The sequence below is a fragment of the Gobio gobio genome (genome assembly GCF_949357685.1).
Source record: "Gobio gobio genome assembly, chromosome: 11".
In the NCBI taxonomy this organism is placed as follows: domain Eukaryota; kingdom Metazoa; phylum Chordata; class Actinopteri; order Cypriniformes; family Gobionidae; genus Gobio; species Gobio gobio.
Genome location: NC_137104.1, coordinates 43,235,203 through 43,252,554, shown reverse-complemented (window position 1 = coordinate 43,252,554; position 17,352 = coordinate 43,235,203). Strand labels below are relative to the sequence as shown.

The 17,352-nt window shown below is 39.3% G+C and overlaps 1 protein-coding gene across 1 annotated transcript; it reads left to right on the top strand.

The window, feature by feature from the left end:
* The first annotated feature begins 1,577 nt into the window (after positions 1 to 1,577).
* Positions 1,578 to 16,070, top strand: zbtb22b (zinc finger and BTB domain containing 22b). The gene is made up of 4 exons (XM_079829622.1): positions 1,578 to 1,721; positions 2,584 to 2,810; positions 3,388 to 4,266; positions 10,750 to 16,070. The coding sequence occupies exons 2-4, from the start codon at positions 2,586 to 2,588 to the stop codon at positions 11,680 to 11,682; spliced, it is 2,037 nt and encodes a 678-aa protein (XP_079685748.1). The 5' UTR covers positions 1,578 to 1,721; positions 2,584 to 2,585; the 3' UTR covers positions 11,683 to 16,070.
* Positions 16,071 to 17,352: the final 1,282 nt, after the last annotated feature.

Below are 17,352 nucleotides of genomic sequence, written 5' to 3'. Positions count from 1 at the left end.
AAAGTAAAATGTCCTTAAGGTTTAGGGATTATGTTGTTAAATGCAATTAATACTCGTAATAATTATACCAACATGAAACATTCTACAAAAAACTGTTTATCTTAATGAAGTCTTGCTACTGTGAAGTGTCATATAAACAGCTCGAATGTTGCTGTAGACAAATGTGGTTAATTGCTACCCAGTTAATTATGAACTTGCTGAATTTATTAATAGTATTTCCCCCATGTGCTCCTTTGTCTCCATTTTGAATAGCCAATTAATCGTTTGTTATGGGACTGTGTATTGCAAAGTATTCAGGGTTAAAACCTTTTAACAAAGTTATCTGTCTACAAACTTCTGTACGAGCCTAAAAATTGTTTTTGGTGACTGAAATTAGTAGTGTTGTAGTCAAGACCAACTAATCCATACCAAGACCAAAGCAGGATGAGACTGAGTCAAGACAAGACCAGCACTCCTTCAATTCATAGAGATCCACATTACCACCTGAGAAATGACCTATAACTTCTAATAAATATAATTAGAATAAGATACTATATAGAGCTGTTATCAAATGAAATCATTAGCAACAAAATTCATTTTTGTGCTACAGAGGTGATGCAGAAGATGCATCTGAATTGGTCAATTACAAATGCATAAATAATGTTGAGGATAATGTTTTAAACAAAATATTGAATGTTTGTTAAAGCAATATCATGTTTGCAGTCATGATCAAATTTGTCAAAACAGCTCTTTTGCTCTTGTGATATTGGTTAATTATATCACATGTTATAAATCCAGATCTCATACAAGAACTTTTTGCAACAATATTTTGTGAGCATTTGTATAATTTTTTTTTTACATTTTTGACAATCCCTAATTAGGTTATAATAAATCGACAAAAATAAATAAATCAAATTAGAAATAAGTTATTGATTGCATCTGAAGCAGTATGTTTTACATCCAATCACATTAAATCGGGCAATGCACTGGCAATTTAGTAATATCCCAGTTGTGGTCTTGACCGGTCTTGAAACAAAATCCAGTGTCCTCTTAGTCTGAAACCAAGACAAGACCGAGTACAATGTGGTCTAGACCAAGACCGGTCTTGAGTACTGTAACATTAGAAATTAGATCCTTCTTGTAAATTTGTACTTAACTTACTCCTTTTTCTTGCTAAATTTTACATTCACAAATGTAAATTTTCACCAAATTAATTTTTTTATTTTTAAGAAAACTTTAAAAACTAAAATGTATGTAAGACTGTTATGGTGAGAAAGATTTAAGCTAGTTTAATATTCGTTATAATATTAATTAACCAATTATATATTGGTTTTGTTTTTTATGTAACCCTCGTTATTGTCCATTATTGTTCATTACGGACTTGTATTGTTTTTGTATTTGTTGCATATTTAAATGTTTTTACCATGGTAATTTTTTGTAAGTGGTACGAAATGGTTATACATTTTATAGTTGGAGCATATCTTTTTTTTTTTTGAAGGATATATATGCTTTGAAGCAGCACTTGTTGCCATGACAATTGAGAATGGGATCCAGTGTTTGTTTGGTTCCATTTTTTGTCGGCCGAGTCTAGAGCAGCTGTCTGGGATTTCTTAAAGGTAAAACCCAGACTCCAAACCAGATGTCAGTCCACCATTACCCTCGGCATTCCCGAACGGTGGGAAACCTCGATTTATCATAATGAAAAACCCCCTTTTGAGTGCCTGACGGAGATATTAAAATCGGTAAGATATCTTCCTCGATAAATAGACACGGATTTGTGAGACGATCCGCTTTCATGGTTCTTAAGGCCATACGGATGCGTTTCGCAGCGGCTGGCTAACGTAAATAAGAGCAGACCGCGAACCCCCCTGTTTTCTGACGCGAACAGTTTTAAAAGGATGTGTGAATTTATACGTGGCGAATTGTATTTTAATACACGTTGATAGCGAGGGTGCAACACCACGAAATGTTTGTTTATCAAACAGCAATGCAACTTTAATAGATGGCAAAATATCCACGTCATCCGAGGCATAATAACCGGATCTGAGAGAACCGTATTCATGAAAAATGGCATTATTAGAAAACGGAAAGGCTTCTTGACACGCCAATAAAGTGTTTACATACAGTGCCTGGTCAGTGCCCCTTGTTCTTTGGACCTACAGTATCATTTGCTGGGTCCAAAGAGAATTAATGCTGTATTTTGTCTGTGGAACATCAAAACCTCAATTTTCAGCAGCTGTTCGTTTATATATAGGCCTACCTACACAATTATATATACATATTTTATAAAATAAGCATAACATATTTCAACTATTATATGCATTGTTTAGAATTATTATATAGTGTTTTCCATGTCAAAGTGACTGGAAATTTCAGTTTTATGCAAATTAACTCTCAACACTCAGTGAGTCCAGTGTTTTTAAGGGAATCAGTTTGATTATGTAATGCGGTTGTCACTCTGGTTTACAACTAAACTGTGTGTGAATGCACATATTCAGCACTTATTATATTCTGCTTATGTGTAAATGTTGCCTGTGTAATGTACGTTTGGATTGAAATAAATTATTATGTGATGGATATTTTGTGATGCTCATCCTCTTGCAGGAATGCAGTCGGCCACAGCGGACCAAGGCTATGGTGACTCGGTGGGTTCAGCCACTGGTTCAGTGGTGCAGGTGTGCTTTCCCAGCGTGCAGACATCAGTGCTGGACAGCCTGAATCGGCAGCGTGAAGAAGGCCATCTCTGCGACCTCTCCATTCACGTTCAGGGCCAGGTGTTCAAGGCCCACCGATGTGTGCTGGCTGCATCATCACCCTACTTTCATGACCAGGTATGGCTTTATGTAAATGTTGTAAAAGAGTCATGTCCTGTTGACATTTTTGACGTTCATTGAAATTCTAAATGGCCCGTCCCCTTGGTTACTGTTGCTAGGCCTGACAACATTTCTTATTCAGCTACTGAAAACACAGAAAGAAGTCAGATTGAGTTTGTTAATCTGCCCACGGTAGACTTCCTGTTCACATACAATGTTCTTGTATTCCATTCTCACTATTTTTTAAATATACACATGTAGAACGGGGTGTTTCCTTACAAGGGCGACAAGGGAGGCAGTATCTCCTCAAAAAAACTGGATGAGAAAATAATCAATATAACAAAAATAAAACAACAGGGAAAGTCACATGAGAGGAGGCAATGCTTGGATATTATTGGTTTATGCGATAAATCCTGCTTCTTGTTTTTGATGATTATGGTGGTTTTTAGTGAGCAATCATCTTGGGACATCTTTGTGTCTGTGACCAGTTGACGTTTTTAAGGCACAAATTAACGGGTAGCCAGTTTTACAATTTCAGATTAATCTCTGCAATCTTTATGAGCCATATCAAAGTTCTTAATTTCTTGCTTGCAAGGTGCTGCTGAAGAACATGTCCACTGTCTCCATCCCGGCGGTCATGGACCCTCTGGCATTTGAGAGTGTCCTCAGTTGTGCGTACACTGGCCAGCTGCGAATGCTTCGTGAAGACATTGTTAACTACCTCACTGTTGGCAGTGTGCTTCAAATGTGGCACATTGTGGACAAATGCACTGAGCTTCTCAAAGAGGGCAGGGGAGGTTCCAGTGGACCTCAGGGATCCGGAGACAAGGAGAATACAGGACACAGCAGCGGAGGCAACAAGGTCGCCCAAGCGGATGGAGGAGACGCACCTTCTACTCCTCAACCTCCTAGTCGACCTTCCTTCAGCGAAAGCCAGTCCCCAAGCAGCACCAATTACTTCAGTCCTAGAGACGCAAACTTTGGCGGGGCCATGGTGACAACCGGAGCAGTAGGAGAGGGTGCCATACACTCCACCCCGACCTACTGCATGCCCTCCGGTGGAGAGGAAGGTTTCATGATTGAAGAAGATGAAGACGACGACGATGAGCTCTTGTTTCCCAGGAAAAGTGATCGGGGAGGCAAACGTAAGGGCTCAACCTCAGTCTCCGATCAAGAGGTTGGGGTGAGCGACAGCTTTGGCGTTTCGTCGTATCAAGATGGAGATTCCTCCTCACCGACCCAAAAGCGGCCGTCGTACAGTCAGCCGAGCATTATGCCCAGAAAACAGTGGGTGGTGGTGAAGACGGAGCACTCGAGAGACGACGACCTGATCGTGGTGTCGGGAGGAGAGGAAGGAGGTGATGATGAAGATGAACGAGAGATGGAGATGGTCAGAGAGAGGGACAGGACATTTAACATATCAAACGTTAGGACCCTCTCTGGATTTAGAGAAAATGCTGAAATGGAGGCACAGGTGAGTCAGTAGTTTTCCTAAAATTGCACAAGGTTTTGTAACTAGGGCTGAACAATATATTGAATATTATCGATAAAATCTATATGAATTTGCTTTCAATAAAATGGTGAGAGCATTAAGATGGAAGGAGGCGCTATACTAAATGGCTACATCTAAGACATTACAGAAAAGCCTGACAGAAAATTTTAAAGGGATAGTTTACCCAAAAATGAAAATTCTGACATTAATTACTCACCCCCATGTTGTTCTAAACCCGCAAGACCTTTGTTCATCTTTGGAACACAAATTAGGATATTTTTGATGAAATCAGAGAGCTTTCTAACCACCCTAAAGACAGAAATGTTATTACCACTTTAAAGGCCCAGAAAGGTAGTAAAGAGATCGTTAAAATAGTCCATGTGACTCCAGTGGTTCAACCTTAAAGGGATAGTTCACCCAAAAATGAAAATTCTGTCATTTACTCACCCTCAAGTTGTTCCAAACCTGCATGAGTTTCTTTGTTTTGCTGAACACAAAGGAAGATATTTAGAAGAATGTATGTAACCAAGCAGATAGAGCAACCATTGACTACCATAGTAGGGAAAAAATACTATGGTAGTCAATGGTTGCTCTATCTGCTTGGTTACAAACATTCTTCTAAATATCTTCTTTTGTGTTCAGCAGAACAAAGAAACTCATGCAGGTTTGGAACAACTTGAGAACTTGGAACTTTTTGGGTGAACTACCCCTTTAATGTTATGAAGCGACGAGAATACTTTTGTTGCCAAAAAAACAAAACAACTTTATTCAACAATTTCTTCTCTTCCATGTCAGTCTCTGATGCTGTTCACGTTGTAAACACACTGCAGCACTTCCGGGTTCTACGTCAGAACGCCGGCCCCCTTTTTTTTTACTCTCGTCATAACATTAAAGGGTTTGTTCACCCAAAAATGAAAATTAGCCCATGATTTACTCACCTTCAAGTCATCCTAGGTGTATATGACATTCTTCTTTCAAACGAATAAAATTGGAGTTATATTACTAACTTCCGGCGGATTGCCATACGCATCGATTTACGGCGAAAGAGTAACCCTTGAACCCTTGACACATGCGTATTGACTAATGCAGAAGCACAGAGGATAGAGAAAAACAAAACACCGGTCATGATTTTTAATTTCTAAAGAGAAATGGCGGAGAATTACGATATAAGAGAAGAGAGGCTTGAGTTTGTTGCCCAGCCCTATCTGCGAGATGCTTCTATACATTGCGTCAGGGGATACTCTTTTGCCATAAGTCGAATTGCGTACGGCTTTCCGCCGGAAGTTAGTTATTTTAGCCTATTAAGTTTCAAATATGGATATTTTTCTTACACAAACGTGCCACTTCGCTTCAGAAGGCCTTTATTAACCCCCCGTAGCCGTGTGGAGCAGTTAAATGATGGATAGATGCACTTGTATGGACTTCATAAACGAGACAACAATTCACTGCCATAATTTGCCATAAAGCTTGGATTAGCCAGGACTTTTTTAATATAACTCCGATTGTATTCGTCTGAAAGAATAATGTCATATACACCTAGGATGACTTGAGGGTGAGTAAATCATGGGCTAATTTAAATTTTTGGGTGAACTAACCCTTTAAGTTTGAACCACTGTAGTCACATGGACTATTTTAACAATGTCTTTACTACCTTTCTGGGCCTTGAAAGGGTGAGTGACAACATTAATGACAGAATTAAAAATTTTTGTTGAACTAACCCTTTAAAGCTACACTATGTAACTTTTCCGTCCACTAGAGGTCGCCTGTTCAAAACAAAGGCGTAGTTTGATGACGGCACGTTTGAGCGCAGAATCTTGGGACATGTGGTTTTCACCTCACAGCCGGTGGAACAGAGTCAGGATAGGACTCGGGCAGAAATCATGTTCATGGATGCGATTATTAACATTACTGTAGTCTGAAGCAGAGCAGGATCGAGTGTTGTGGAGCTGAGCCGCAGGAGCGATTGAAGAGCGGGACTGTTATTATGGCATAGTCGCTGGCGGGACTTTTATTATGACACGGTTGCCGGCGCTACTTCCTCTTTTCCAGTCATGAGTCTGAGGTAACGCAACTCTGTTTATCGGATTAGATATATCTGAGTGTGTTGAAAAGGAAGTTATGACGTTCGCTCGGCGGCTGCTATGACACTTGTTCACAATGCAGTGAGAGTAAAGTGTTTCACTGAATAAAACCGGAGACCGAGGGTGACGCAGATATGACGCAATCGACAGGCGACTCCCTCACACGCATAGCTCACACGTCCCGGTTCCTTGGTTAAAATAGCAATTTTCTTACGATTTACAAATAGTTTAAAACATTTGGGATATTCTAAGTACTCAACTGAACAAAATATATAACACTGGCCTAGTGGTTTCTGGATATTTTACTGCAAAAATCCTACATAGTTCACCTTTAAGTAGAATATTTTCAAAAATTTGAAAGATATTGTGTTTTTTGGCTAGCCTGACAAGCCAGACCCACATCAAGAACTCACCATTGGCAGGGCTCAATCCGAGCGGCGGGATAAACGGTTGTCTTTTAAATTCGCTCTGCGTGCAATAGGATAGCGCTGTTTTGTTCTCTCAAAGAAAAGCTTAACTCCAAGTCTTCTAGAGTCGCGGCCAAAGCCGATTAAAGACTGCTGTTCGCCAGCTTCTTTGTTTACAAGTAGCACGCGGAACCGCCGCAGCTCTGCCGTCATTATGTTAAGCCCGCCCACCGACTCTATACACGATGTGATTGGCCTGACGAGAGTTTGGTTTTTCCAGCTCGCAAGCCAACGGAGAGTTGCTAAACGCCCTGGCTGCAAATTATATTTCCTGCCGCTAGGGTGCGTCTAGATTTCTCTGCAATTTTTTGGCTATATATTGACCAGGTCAACATGCAACAAGACCAATACACTCATATAGTGCTCCCAAAATGTATTTGGACAATTAAGCAGTGTTGGGGGAAGCTACTCTGAAACAGTAGTTTGACAAGCTACAAGCTACTTATACATGAAAGTAGTTAAACTACAGTCAAGCTACCCTTCTGAAAAAGTAGTTAGATACACTACAAGTTACTACCAAAATGTAGCTAGCTACATCGAAACTACTTTGAATTTTTTTTTTTTTACAATTAAATTGCATTTACAAATAACTGAATAATCGTTAATGAAGAATGTTTTAAGTTAAATGTGTGGGGTTTAAAACAACACAATGCAATACAATTATGATAAGAGTAAAGTTTTATTTTGTAAACTATCCAAATATACAATACTCAAATGTAGTCTATATCTCAAACTGACTGTCAAAGTGCAAAATCATGTCACTTCAATGCAAGAACAAAATATAAGCAACTTTGATAAACAGGAGTAGACAAAAATGCATATATATATACAGTGTTGGGGGTAATCAGTCCCTCCAGAAAAACGCGATTATGCGATCGCGTGATTTAACGCATAATCAGACAAAGTCCGCATATTCATGCGGGGGCCGCATTTTTTCAAATACGCCGCACTTTCGCCGCATAAATTGCCTATTTCCGCGTGCAAAATATGCGGGGCTATCATGATTTCATAATCCCCGCATTTTCGTTGCAAAAAAAGTCATATATATTAGCAGAAAGTTGAAAAATTTTCGTTTACTTCACACAAGAGCCGCCATTTCCGCCTATTGCCATGGGAACGTTTTGAAGTGACGTGAATACCCGACGCGAACGTCATCGAAAAGCTTCAAACCCCGTGGAGAAACCATAGATACCGGTGAAACCATGATGAAGCACAAACTCCCATTGGCCAACAAAAATAACAGCAAAAGAGCAAAGCAGTTTCCCTGTGTGCTGACTGATTTCAAAACACAGCATATGAAGCTTTGAAGCGTTATGAATCAATGAGTCGATTCAGCGGTTTGAAGCGTTATGAATCAATGAGTTGATTCAGCGGTTTGAAGCGTTATGAATCAATGAGTCGATTCAGCGGGTTGGATCGCCAAAGTCACGTATTTCAGCAGTTTGACACGCGATCCGAGTCATGAATCGACTCGATGATTCATAGCATCATGATGCTGTGTTTTGAAATCAGTCATCACTATATAAGTCGTTATTTAGTTTTTTTTTGCACACACACACTAACCCTTTAAGAGATTGCACTTTGTGCATTGGAAGCACTCAACTGTCTGTTTTGTATAGCGACATCTGTAAAACAGGAAGTTATTTATTAATTTTTTCAGAAGTTGTAGCATATTCCTTTTGTAAAGCTACAGAACTTGATTGACTAAATGTTTTGTAAATTTGAGCCATTATTAAGGTCTTCAATAAAACAAGATGAGAACTTAAATATTCCAGCACTTTCTGTGATGTAGTGCTTTTTTTCTCTTTCTCATCAAACCGCAGTTTTTGCAAGTTCCCGCAATTTTATCGCATAAAATTGCATAAATATCCCGCATTTTTCATCGCATTTTTTAAGAAAACGTGCCGCATAATCAAGGATTTTTGCCCGCAACAATCACAAAAAAAAGCCGCATTTTTCTGGAAGGACTGGGTAATGCATTACAAGTAACTTGAGTTACGTAATAATATTACTTTTTCAAGTAACTAGTAAAGTAATGCATTACTTTTCAAATTTACAACAAAATATCTGAGTTACTTATTCAAAAAAGTAACGCAAGTTACTTTTTCACATTTATTTGACTGACAGCTCTCCTGTCCCCATGTTGAGAAAAGTGAGAGTAAGTGCAGAGGTGTGTAAATGTGTTATTGTAGTTCTAGACTAAATGTGAGCATTTACTCATCTCACTTGCACAATGAAGATTCTGTACTCCTCAAAATTAATAAAATCAGTCAAATGCAAAATCAGAGTACTATGCAAACCACAAATATATAAATGTTAAATAAAACAAATATTTTTATGCATTTAAATCTACCTTTATTGACCAATGTCGTGCTGCTAACCTTTGATGATTCAGTTAAGCCATGAGCAAAAATTACTAGATTTTTGTTTTTATTGGTAAAACTTTTTTCTCTTGCGTCCTATTCTTCCATTATCCAGAATGGCAGCACATTTTTACCTCAGCCTTAGGCCTATTATTTAAATTTTGGTATGAAAAGGTCTTTACATTTGCACAAAAAATTACTTTTTTTGCTATTAAAAAACAAAATAAAAAAAGCAAGCCCATCCCAGGTGAGAAAAAGTAACGCAAAAGTAACGTAACACATTACTTTTCTTAAAAAGTAACTAAGTAACTCAATTAGTTACTTTTTAAGGGAGTAACGCAATATTGTAATGCATTACTTTTCAAAGTAACTTTCCCCAACACTGTGTATATATATATATATATATATAGCAGTGTAATCAATTTAAAAAGGCTATTGTTCACCTGTATGTGCTTGAAGTCTTTGACGCAGTCAGCGTTTTAATCTTTTGTTTGTATAAATTAAGTGTAACCTTTACTAGTCGATTCGTGTTAAGTTATCAACCCACTCCTGTACGTCCTGTACATAATCATCAGACGATCTCTTCTCTGTGAACCGTAAAGCCGCAAGATGCGCGATGAAACAACAGATGGCGGTAACGCATGATTTTAGTATGTGATCAAATAAGAAGAAAACACTGTGCTGCTTCAATGCATTGCAGGCTCGTCAAAACACAAAATGGAATGTAGCTTTTGGTCGCACTACACAGCAACTTGCTGGAAAAAGTAGTTAGCTACTGGAAAAGCTACATTGTTTCAAAAGTAACTGAGCAACTGACAAGCTACTGAAAAATGTAGTTAAGTTAGTAGCTTAGCTACTTGTAGTTAACTACTCCCCAACACTGCAATTAAGTCAAACTTAAAATAGAAAATATCAAACCAAGTTGCATCTGTAAAAAATTATGCTAGAGCCTTTCTCAGAACTAACTTCACTTTTCTGAGCCACTTTTTCACTTTTTGTAGATGTAAAATTTCTCTCAAATTCACACAGGTGTCCTAACTGAATAACCAGCAGTTTATTTTATCACATCAACAAATGAACATGCTCCAAGACTTTTTGTCTTTTATTTTGAACAATATATCTACTGCTTCATATTTTGAAACCAAATATTTTAAAAACAAACTTTGTACATTGAAATGATATACATTGAAAATGTGCTTGTGTTACTTGTTTTGATAAATGTTTTTGGTATATAATGCAACAACATGGATTTATAATTTTTAATTGTCCAAATATTTTTGTATATGAAATATCACCAAAAATGTGGAGACAATAAAAGTCAGTGTTATTTGCCACATACATTAATAAAAGACTAACGCAAACATATATACAGACAAACACACAAAAAAACATATAGACAACTGACAGATTATCATCAAATCAGTGATTGAGATCACTCATACATAAAATTGGATTAGAATAAGAGATAATAATAAGACAAAGTGGACAGCTTATTAGGTAAACCATCAACAACTTAACTTTCTCCATTACCTAAATGTCTTTTTTTTCCTGTAGGTTGACTATTGCCAGTCTTCGGAAGACTACCTCAAGTTTGAGAGGGGTTTGATTGACCAGACATCCTCTCAACACCCACCTGAGAATCCCGGTCAATGCCCCAACAGGGCTGTATCTGCCCTGCTCGGTTCAGTTCAGTCAACGGCCACCAGAGCTCAGCTCTTCCCTCTGGATATGCAAGGAAACCAGATTCTTCTGTACAATCAAGCCGCCCTGGAGTCTACATCTCCATTAGGGCTTGCAGGAGGTATGTCCGGGGTGTCTCTAAAAGGAAGCCTTGAACACGGTGCGGTCCACTTACCCGGCCAAGGTGCTTTAGGTAGCGGGATGGAAGGATTAGATGGCGGCATGGCAGGCAATTCAGGCAAGGTCTTCATGTGTCATTGCGGGAAGACGTTCACACACAAGAGCATGCGGGACCGCCACATCAACATGCACCTGGACTTGCGGCCCTTCAACTGCCCGGTGTGCGCCAAGAAGTTCAAGATGAAGCATCACCTGACAGAGCACATGAAGACCCACACCGGTCTGAAACCCTACGACTGCCACGGCTGCGGGAAGAAGTTCATGTGGCGCGACAGCTTCATGAGGCATCGCTCGCATTGCGAAAGACGAAGCAGGGCCGACGGAAGAGCGGGATCCGAAAGATCGGTTATCTCTCCGCCACATCACCTGAAGCTCCCATCGGCCAGCGAGCCCAATCAAGGTAGCATTGGCACCAGAAGTGGGATTCCTGTTTTATCTCAGCAACATTCCATTAGCAGCAACGGGGTCTCGTGTCTCAGCATGGCAGCACCTGGGTCTCTTCTAGGAATCAGTTCTCAAAGTGGGCCGCACAGCCTTGGTTCTGGCATTCTGGGCATTGGCGGTAATCGTAGTGGGGGTGTAGAGGAAGTCTGTGAGGGTAACGTTGACGAAAGCAGCGTCACATAGGCTGTTTCCTCCCAAGACCACCGTTCCGCAAAACCTGAACACTTGTCTTTGGTTTCAAAGGGACCACGTGCACAGTTGTCAGATTCTTTACCTCATGTCGGTGAGTGCGCCATACAAGATGTCCCATGTGTGCAATGACCAAGTGCCCATTGCTAGCTCACTTATTTATCTACTTAAAGACCAGGCTGCTATGGTGACTGTCAAAACCGTATTCTGGCCAGGAATATGGGTCAGTCGCCATCACGTTCAAGCTGCCTCACTAGCACAGAACATTTGTTCACGGTTGCTCTGAAGTGCCATTCTGTTAGGTTGTACCATATTATGTTGTACAGAGTTGTACATTACTGTAACTCATTTGGTCCGTCTAGATGTGAAGTTTTATTGTACCGTCACTCAACTATATACAGTATATTCACTTTCAAAGGTTTAATATTTTGATTTCTAAAATAAGAGACAAGAATATTACTTCCTCTGCACTTTGGTATCTTATGGCCCCTTCAGACCAAGATCGGTAATTATAACTATAAAGGACTGTTTACACCAAAGACGATAACTATAACAATAACTATAAAGTTTTAATAATTGCTCTGAGAATAGCGAAGTTCACACCGCAATTATAAAGTAACCACACAAGAAACAATAAAATTGGAATTTCTTTCAGAATACCTTTTTACAGCTGATGAACGATAAAAACATTGACAGCCAATCGGAATCCAACCATTTTCAAAGTCCGTTGGCATTTCATGAGTTTGCACTTACAAATAATTAGATTGAGTAAAGAGTATGCGTATTTGCCGTGCTGTCCGAGGGGAGGGCTCCAAGTCCGGAAATAAGCCCGAACCCAATGTACTCCCCCGTATCCCTGGATAGGATAGTAACCAGTCGAGAGTGAGGAGTTGGGTTGGTGGATGGATGCAGAAAACTGTCCAGGAACATGTGAGTCGGCTATGTATAGCCGCGTTTCCACCGAAATTACCCGGAACAATTTGTCCCAGGAACTTTTTTTCCCCCACACCTGTTGCTGTCTGCGTTTTCATCATAGCCTAAAGTATCATGACGAAATTAGTCCAGTGACGTAGAACTGCGCGTGACTTTCCAGTTCCCGCTGGATTTCGTCCTCCGCATATAAGCTTAATAAAGCCTCAACCTCGTCGTCTGCCCATTGGTCGTATTTTTTTAAACTCCATTGTTGATTTGAATAGTAAACAACTCTCATGCACCGCAACAGACTTTTAAAAATGGTGGTTGAAATAAAATGCTCCGTAGAATCAACCAATCAAAATGCTGCGTGAACTCAACCAATCAGCATGTTCAGCGCCCAGTCCCACCCCCGAAAGTTCCTGAACGTTGAAAAAGTACTACCTCGCCTGAGCAGGGACTTTCTAAGGGGGACATTTTTACCCAGAACTTCATAGACCCTGGTCCTTGTGAGTAGAAACACACTTGCGGTGTCAGAAAACGCCCCATATATACCCTTAAATAGGGCATTATTTGAGGGGCATAGTGGACGTTATTGAGTGCACTCATTCAACCCCACAATGCACCACAATAATGAGTGTACAACTGATGTCCAAAACCTGGAAAATGCTGCCTTCGGAGGACACATTACAAGGTAGGAAGGCATCAAGTCACGTCCGAAATCTAATGTTAGCTTCACTTCCTGTCTCCTGAGATACCTTCATCTGATTGATTTTTGAAGGCAGCATAAATGTATCCTTCGCTGCCTTTGATATCTCACAATCCTATGCTTTCCATTCTGTGAAAGCTGAGCTAAAAAAAAAAATGGCATCCGAAAGTTGCGTTTGCTGGTCAGTTAGTACGTAAATGTACATTTTTGACCAACATTTTCCACTTCTGATTTCTAGTGAGAAATTACTAATGTAGTAATTAAATATTTGTTTAGTTCTCACCAAAGCTCTCTCTATTTTGCTGTCGATCATTAAACGGTTACACTGCCTCAGTAGTCTGTCCGAAAATCAGTTTCGTGAGGGGCCTTCATTGCACAAATGCTGCCTTACAAGTCATTCTCTGATAAGGCAGCGAGGCAACAAGTCAGCTGCCTAGGTTTTCGGACGCAGTCGTAGGCTCAACGGCTAGAGAATACCCATAATGCACACTGTGAGGCGCCTGCAGCTGAATTAATCATCAATCCATTTTCCAAAACGTGCTGGTTTAGCGTAATATTATACAGGTATAAATTCCTTTAATTGATTATTAAAATTGTTGAATTATGGTTTATACATGCTAGTTTCCATGCCAGAGTTCAAGATAAATCTTTTCATTACAGCTGGATCTGCCAGTTTGCTACGTTTCAAATAATTATTAAACATCGAGTAGAAACTATGTAAAAGCGACAGCCCTTCCGGCACACTCAGTGTCTGAATTCTCTCACTCGTTTTCATTCACTCCTTCAAGTGGACCACATTAGTGGAGTAATGTAGGGAATAGTGAATGAGGGTATAGGGGCGATTACCACGCATAGATTGTAAATAAATATGGACGTAGTGTCCGTGACATCACCCATAGGATTCTGAAGAGCAGTTTTGAAGAGTAAATTAGGGTCGAGCAGGCTGTTGCCATCTTGGCTGAAAATGGGCAAAGAGGCGGGACGTGGCTGGAGCTGAGGTGACGCGATGACTAACAGACAGCAGACAAACGACAATCCACCTGTCACTGAAAGTGGCCACGCCCTTAATTATGCAGAACTTTAAGGCTTTATATAATGTAAACAAATGAGTTATAAAAAAAATTCACTCCCCTCACGGTTGTCATGAAGGGCAAAATTAGTTGAATAGACCAAAACCACAATTTGTACCAGGCTGTAAACATGTTTTTTTCAGCTGTAAAGTTGGCCATTTTAACATGGGGCTCAATGAGATTCTGCTCCCTTTTGGAGCCTGTCTCTAGCGGCCAGTCGATGAATTGCAGTTTAAGTCACTTCCGTATTGGCTTCAAGAGAAACGGGGGAGGTTGCCGCTTGGTACCTAATTCCTGGGGAAAGTTCCTGCAGTGCCTCCTCTCATGTTGATTGGACAAGTAATTTGAACGTGTTCCTCCCAAAGTTTGTTAATAAAACATAATTTAAAGTGGCCGATGATAAAACTGCATTGCACTTTTAATAAACAGAACAATATATTGTTATTATTACAGTTAGTGTTTTTGGTGTGAACAGGCTTTGAAGCTTTAGTAATCATTTTGATTCTGTGAAAACAGCGACACGACAACTATAATGATAATGGCACAGAGGAACGATACCTTTGGAATCACTTTCAGAACCATTTTTTCCCCCAATTGAGGAACGATAAAAACTTTGACAGCCAATCAGAATCCACCCAACTTTGAAGAGTTGAGCATTTAAGCAGATGACATAACTGCAGCTCATGCTTATAATAAATAGAACATTATTGTGTGTTGGTGTGGACAATAATAAAGTTATCGTTCTTGGTGTGATTGGGCCTTTTCTGCTTGTAGGGCAGGGATGTGCAGGTTTTTGTAGGTAGTTGGATCACTAAATGAATCAACTCAAAGGGCAGTTTGGCTTGACTGTATGTCTTTTTACCCATAAAACCACCTTAAACTTTGAGGGGGACACGTCCTCCCCATATTCATCCCCATCAGATTATCGGTCAACATGACATAAGCACCTAGCATCCAACTACTGAACTCCTGCGGTATTTTTGATGTAGCCTACAGTGTGCCAGTAGTGATAGTTTACATGTTTGCCTTCCATGAAGGCCGAGACCTGATTTGCAGTGTTTTAAAAATAGAAACGAATAGATGAAAAGCTTGAATGAAGTATGCAAATGACATGCCAAAGTAGCATGAATGTCTACAACTGTCAAGACCGTTAAAGACATGAAGGTGATTCAATGGATCCTGATTTGGATCCATTAAGACTGTTTGGATACGCAAATGCAGTGATCAGTAGTTGCCTTGTACCACAGATGAATATGTTGACCATGAAAACCGCATACCTCAAATGTTTGTGCAACTATTCAATATATTACAATAAATAAACCAGGATCTGGAGATTGTGAGCTTGAAGGAATCACGTATCTGTTGCTTATCCACACATATCAAACCTCTGTGCATTTCAGATTAGTCGAAGTGAGAACAATGAAGTAGAGAGCATTTGAATTATAATTTAAAGACAACCAGTAGGTAAAAGCATGATTCAGTGCTCACTCGATGAGTAATCTGGTTAGACATCTGTATTTTGTACTGATAAATAAAAAATATTTGTTCCGTCTACATCTGTTGTGGTGAATCTGAACTAAATATGCGATGGGTGGTAGCAAACTACACAGTTCCCTGATGTGGACAGAGTACGTCAATGGTTTCACAAGATTCAAGATCTTACATTGAAAGAAATAAAGTACCTTGTGCACAAATTACGACTCATGGATTTCTTATTGTTGGCTATTTCAAATTGAGGTGTCAGTTGGTTTTAGAATTGTTTATCTCCTTTTTGATTCTTCAGTTTACCCTGAATATTTTAAATTGATAGTTCACTAAAAAATTTAAATGGTCATGTTCTTGTATGACTTTCTTCTGCAGAACACACACACTAAAATATATATATATATAATCTACAAATTATTTTCTTTTGTGTCCTGCAAAAGAAAGCAAGCCATTTAGGTTTAGAACATGACAATTTTCATTTTTGGGTGAACTACTCCTAAAGGGTTAGTTCACCCAAAAATGAAAATAATGTCATTTATTACTCACCCTCATGCCGTTCCACACCCGTAAGACCTCCGTTCATCTTCGGAACACAAATTAAGATATTTGTGTTGAAATCTGAAGGCTCAGTGAGGCTTCCATAGGTGGCAAAGCAATTTACACTCTCAAGATCCATTAATGTACTAAAAACATATTTGAATCCATCCGTGTGAGTACAGTGGTTCAATATTAATATTATAAAGCGACGATAATATTTTGTGCGCCAAAAAAATATATAGGGATAACCGATTTCAAAACACTGTTTCATGAAGCTTCGGAGTGTATCGAATCAGCGAGTCGATTCAGTGGTTCGGAGCGCCAAAGTCACGTGATTTCAGCAGTTTAACACGGTTTAACACACGATCCGAATCATGATTCGACTCGCTGATTCGATACACTCCGAAGCTTCATGAAGCAGTGTTTTGAAATCGGTTATCACTATATAAGTCGTTATTTAGTTTTCTTACATTATTTTCATTTTTGGGTGAACTAAACCTTTAAGTACATAATAAAAAAACACTTATTTTTAAAAAAGGCATTATTTAATATGCCCTTTTCAACCAGTATGGTGGAATAAATAATTAAGGTCTTAGAACATTTCACATTCAAATTTTGCACATAATACAAATTCTGTTATTAATATAAAAAGTACAACCTTCTACAACAGATTTAATGTTCTCTTGATGTACCTTGTCTGTTCTCATGCCAGTTAAATCCTCGATTAGTTAAAGCTGCACTATGTAACTTTTCCGTCCACTAGAGGTCGCCTGTTCAAAACAAAGGCGTAGTTTGATGACGGCACGTTTGAGCGCAGAATCTTGGGCAGAAATCATGCTCATGGATGAGATTATTAACGTTACTGTAGTGTAGGGTGACCACCATCAAACAAACCAAATGTGGTTTACGATTACCAAATTTGTGTGGGACAATGTGGGACATGTTACCAAC

What these genes read in the sequence shown, in the direction of transcription:
- zbtb22b (XM_079829622.1), top strand. Translation starts at nt 2,586, where the DNA reads ATGCAGTCGGCCACAGCGGACCAAGGCTATGGTGACTCGGTGGGTTCA. An exon ending in CACCCTACTTTCATGACCAG is followed by an intron (nt 2,811 to 3,387) that starts GTATGGCTTTAT and finishes CTTGCTTGCAAG; the next exon opens with GTGCTGCTGAAGAACATGTC. An exon ending in ATGCTGAAATGGAGGCACAG is followed by an intron (nt 4,267 to 10,749) that starts GTGAGTCAGTAG and finishes TTTTTCCTGTAG; the next exon opens with GTTGACTATTGCCAGTCTTC.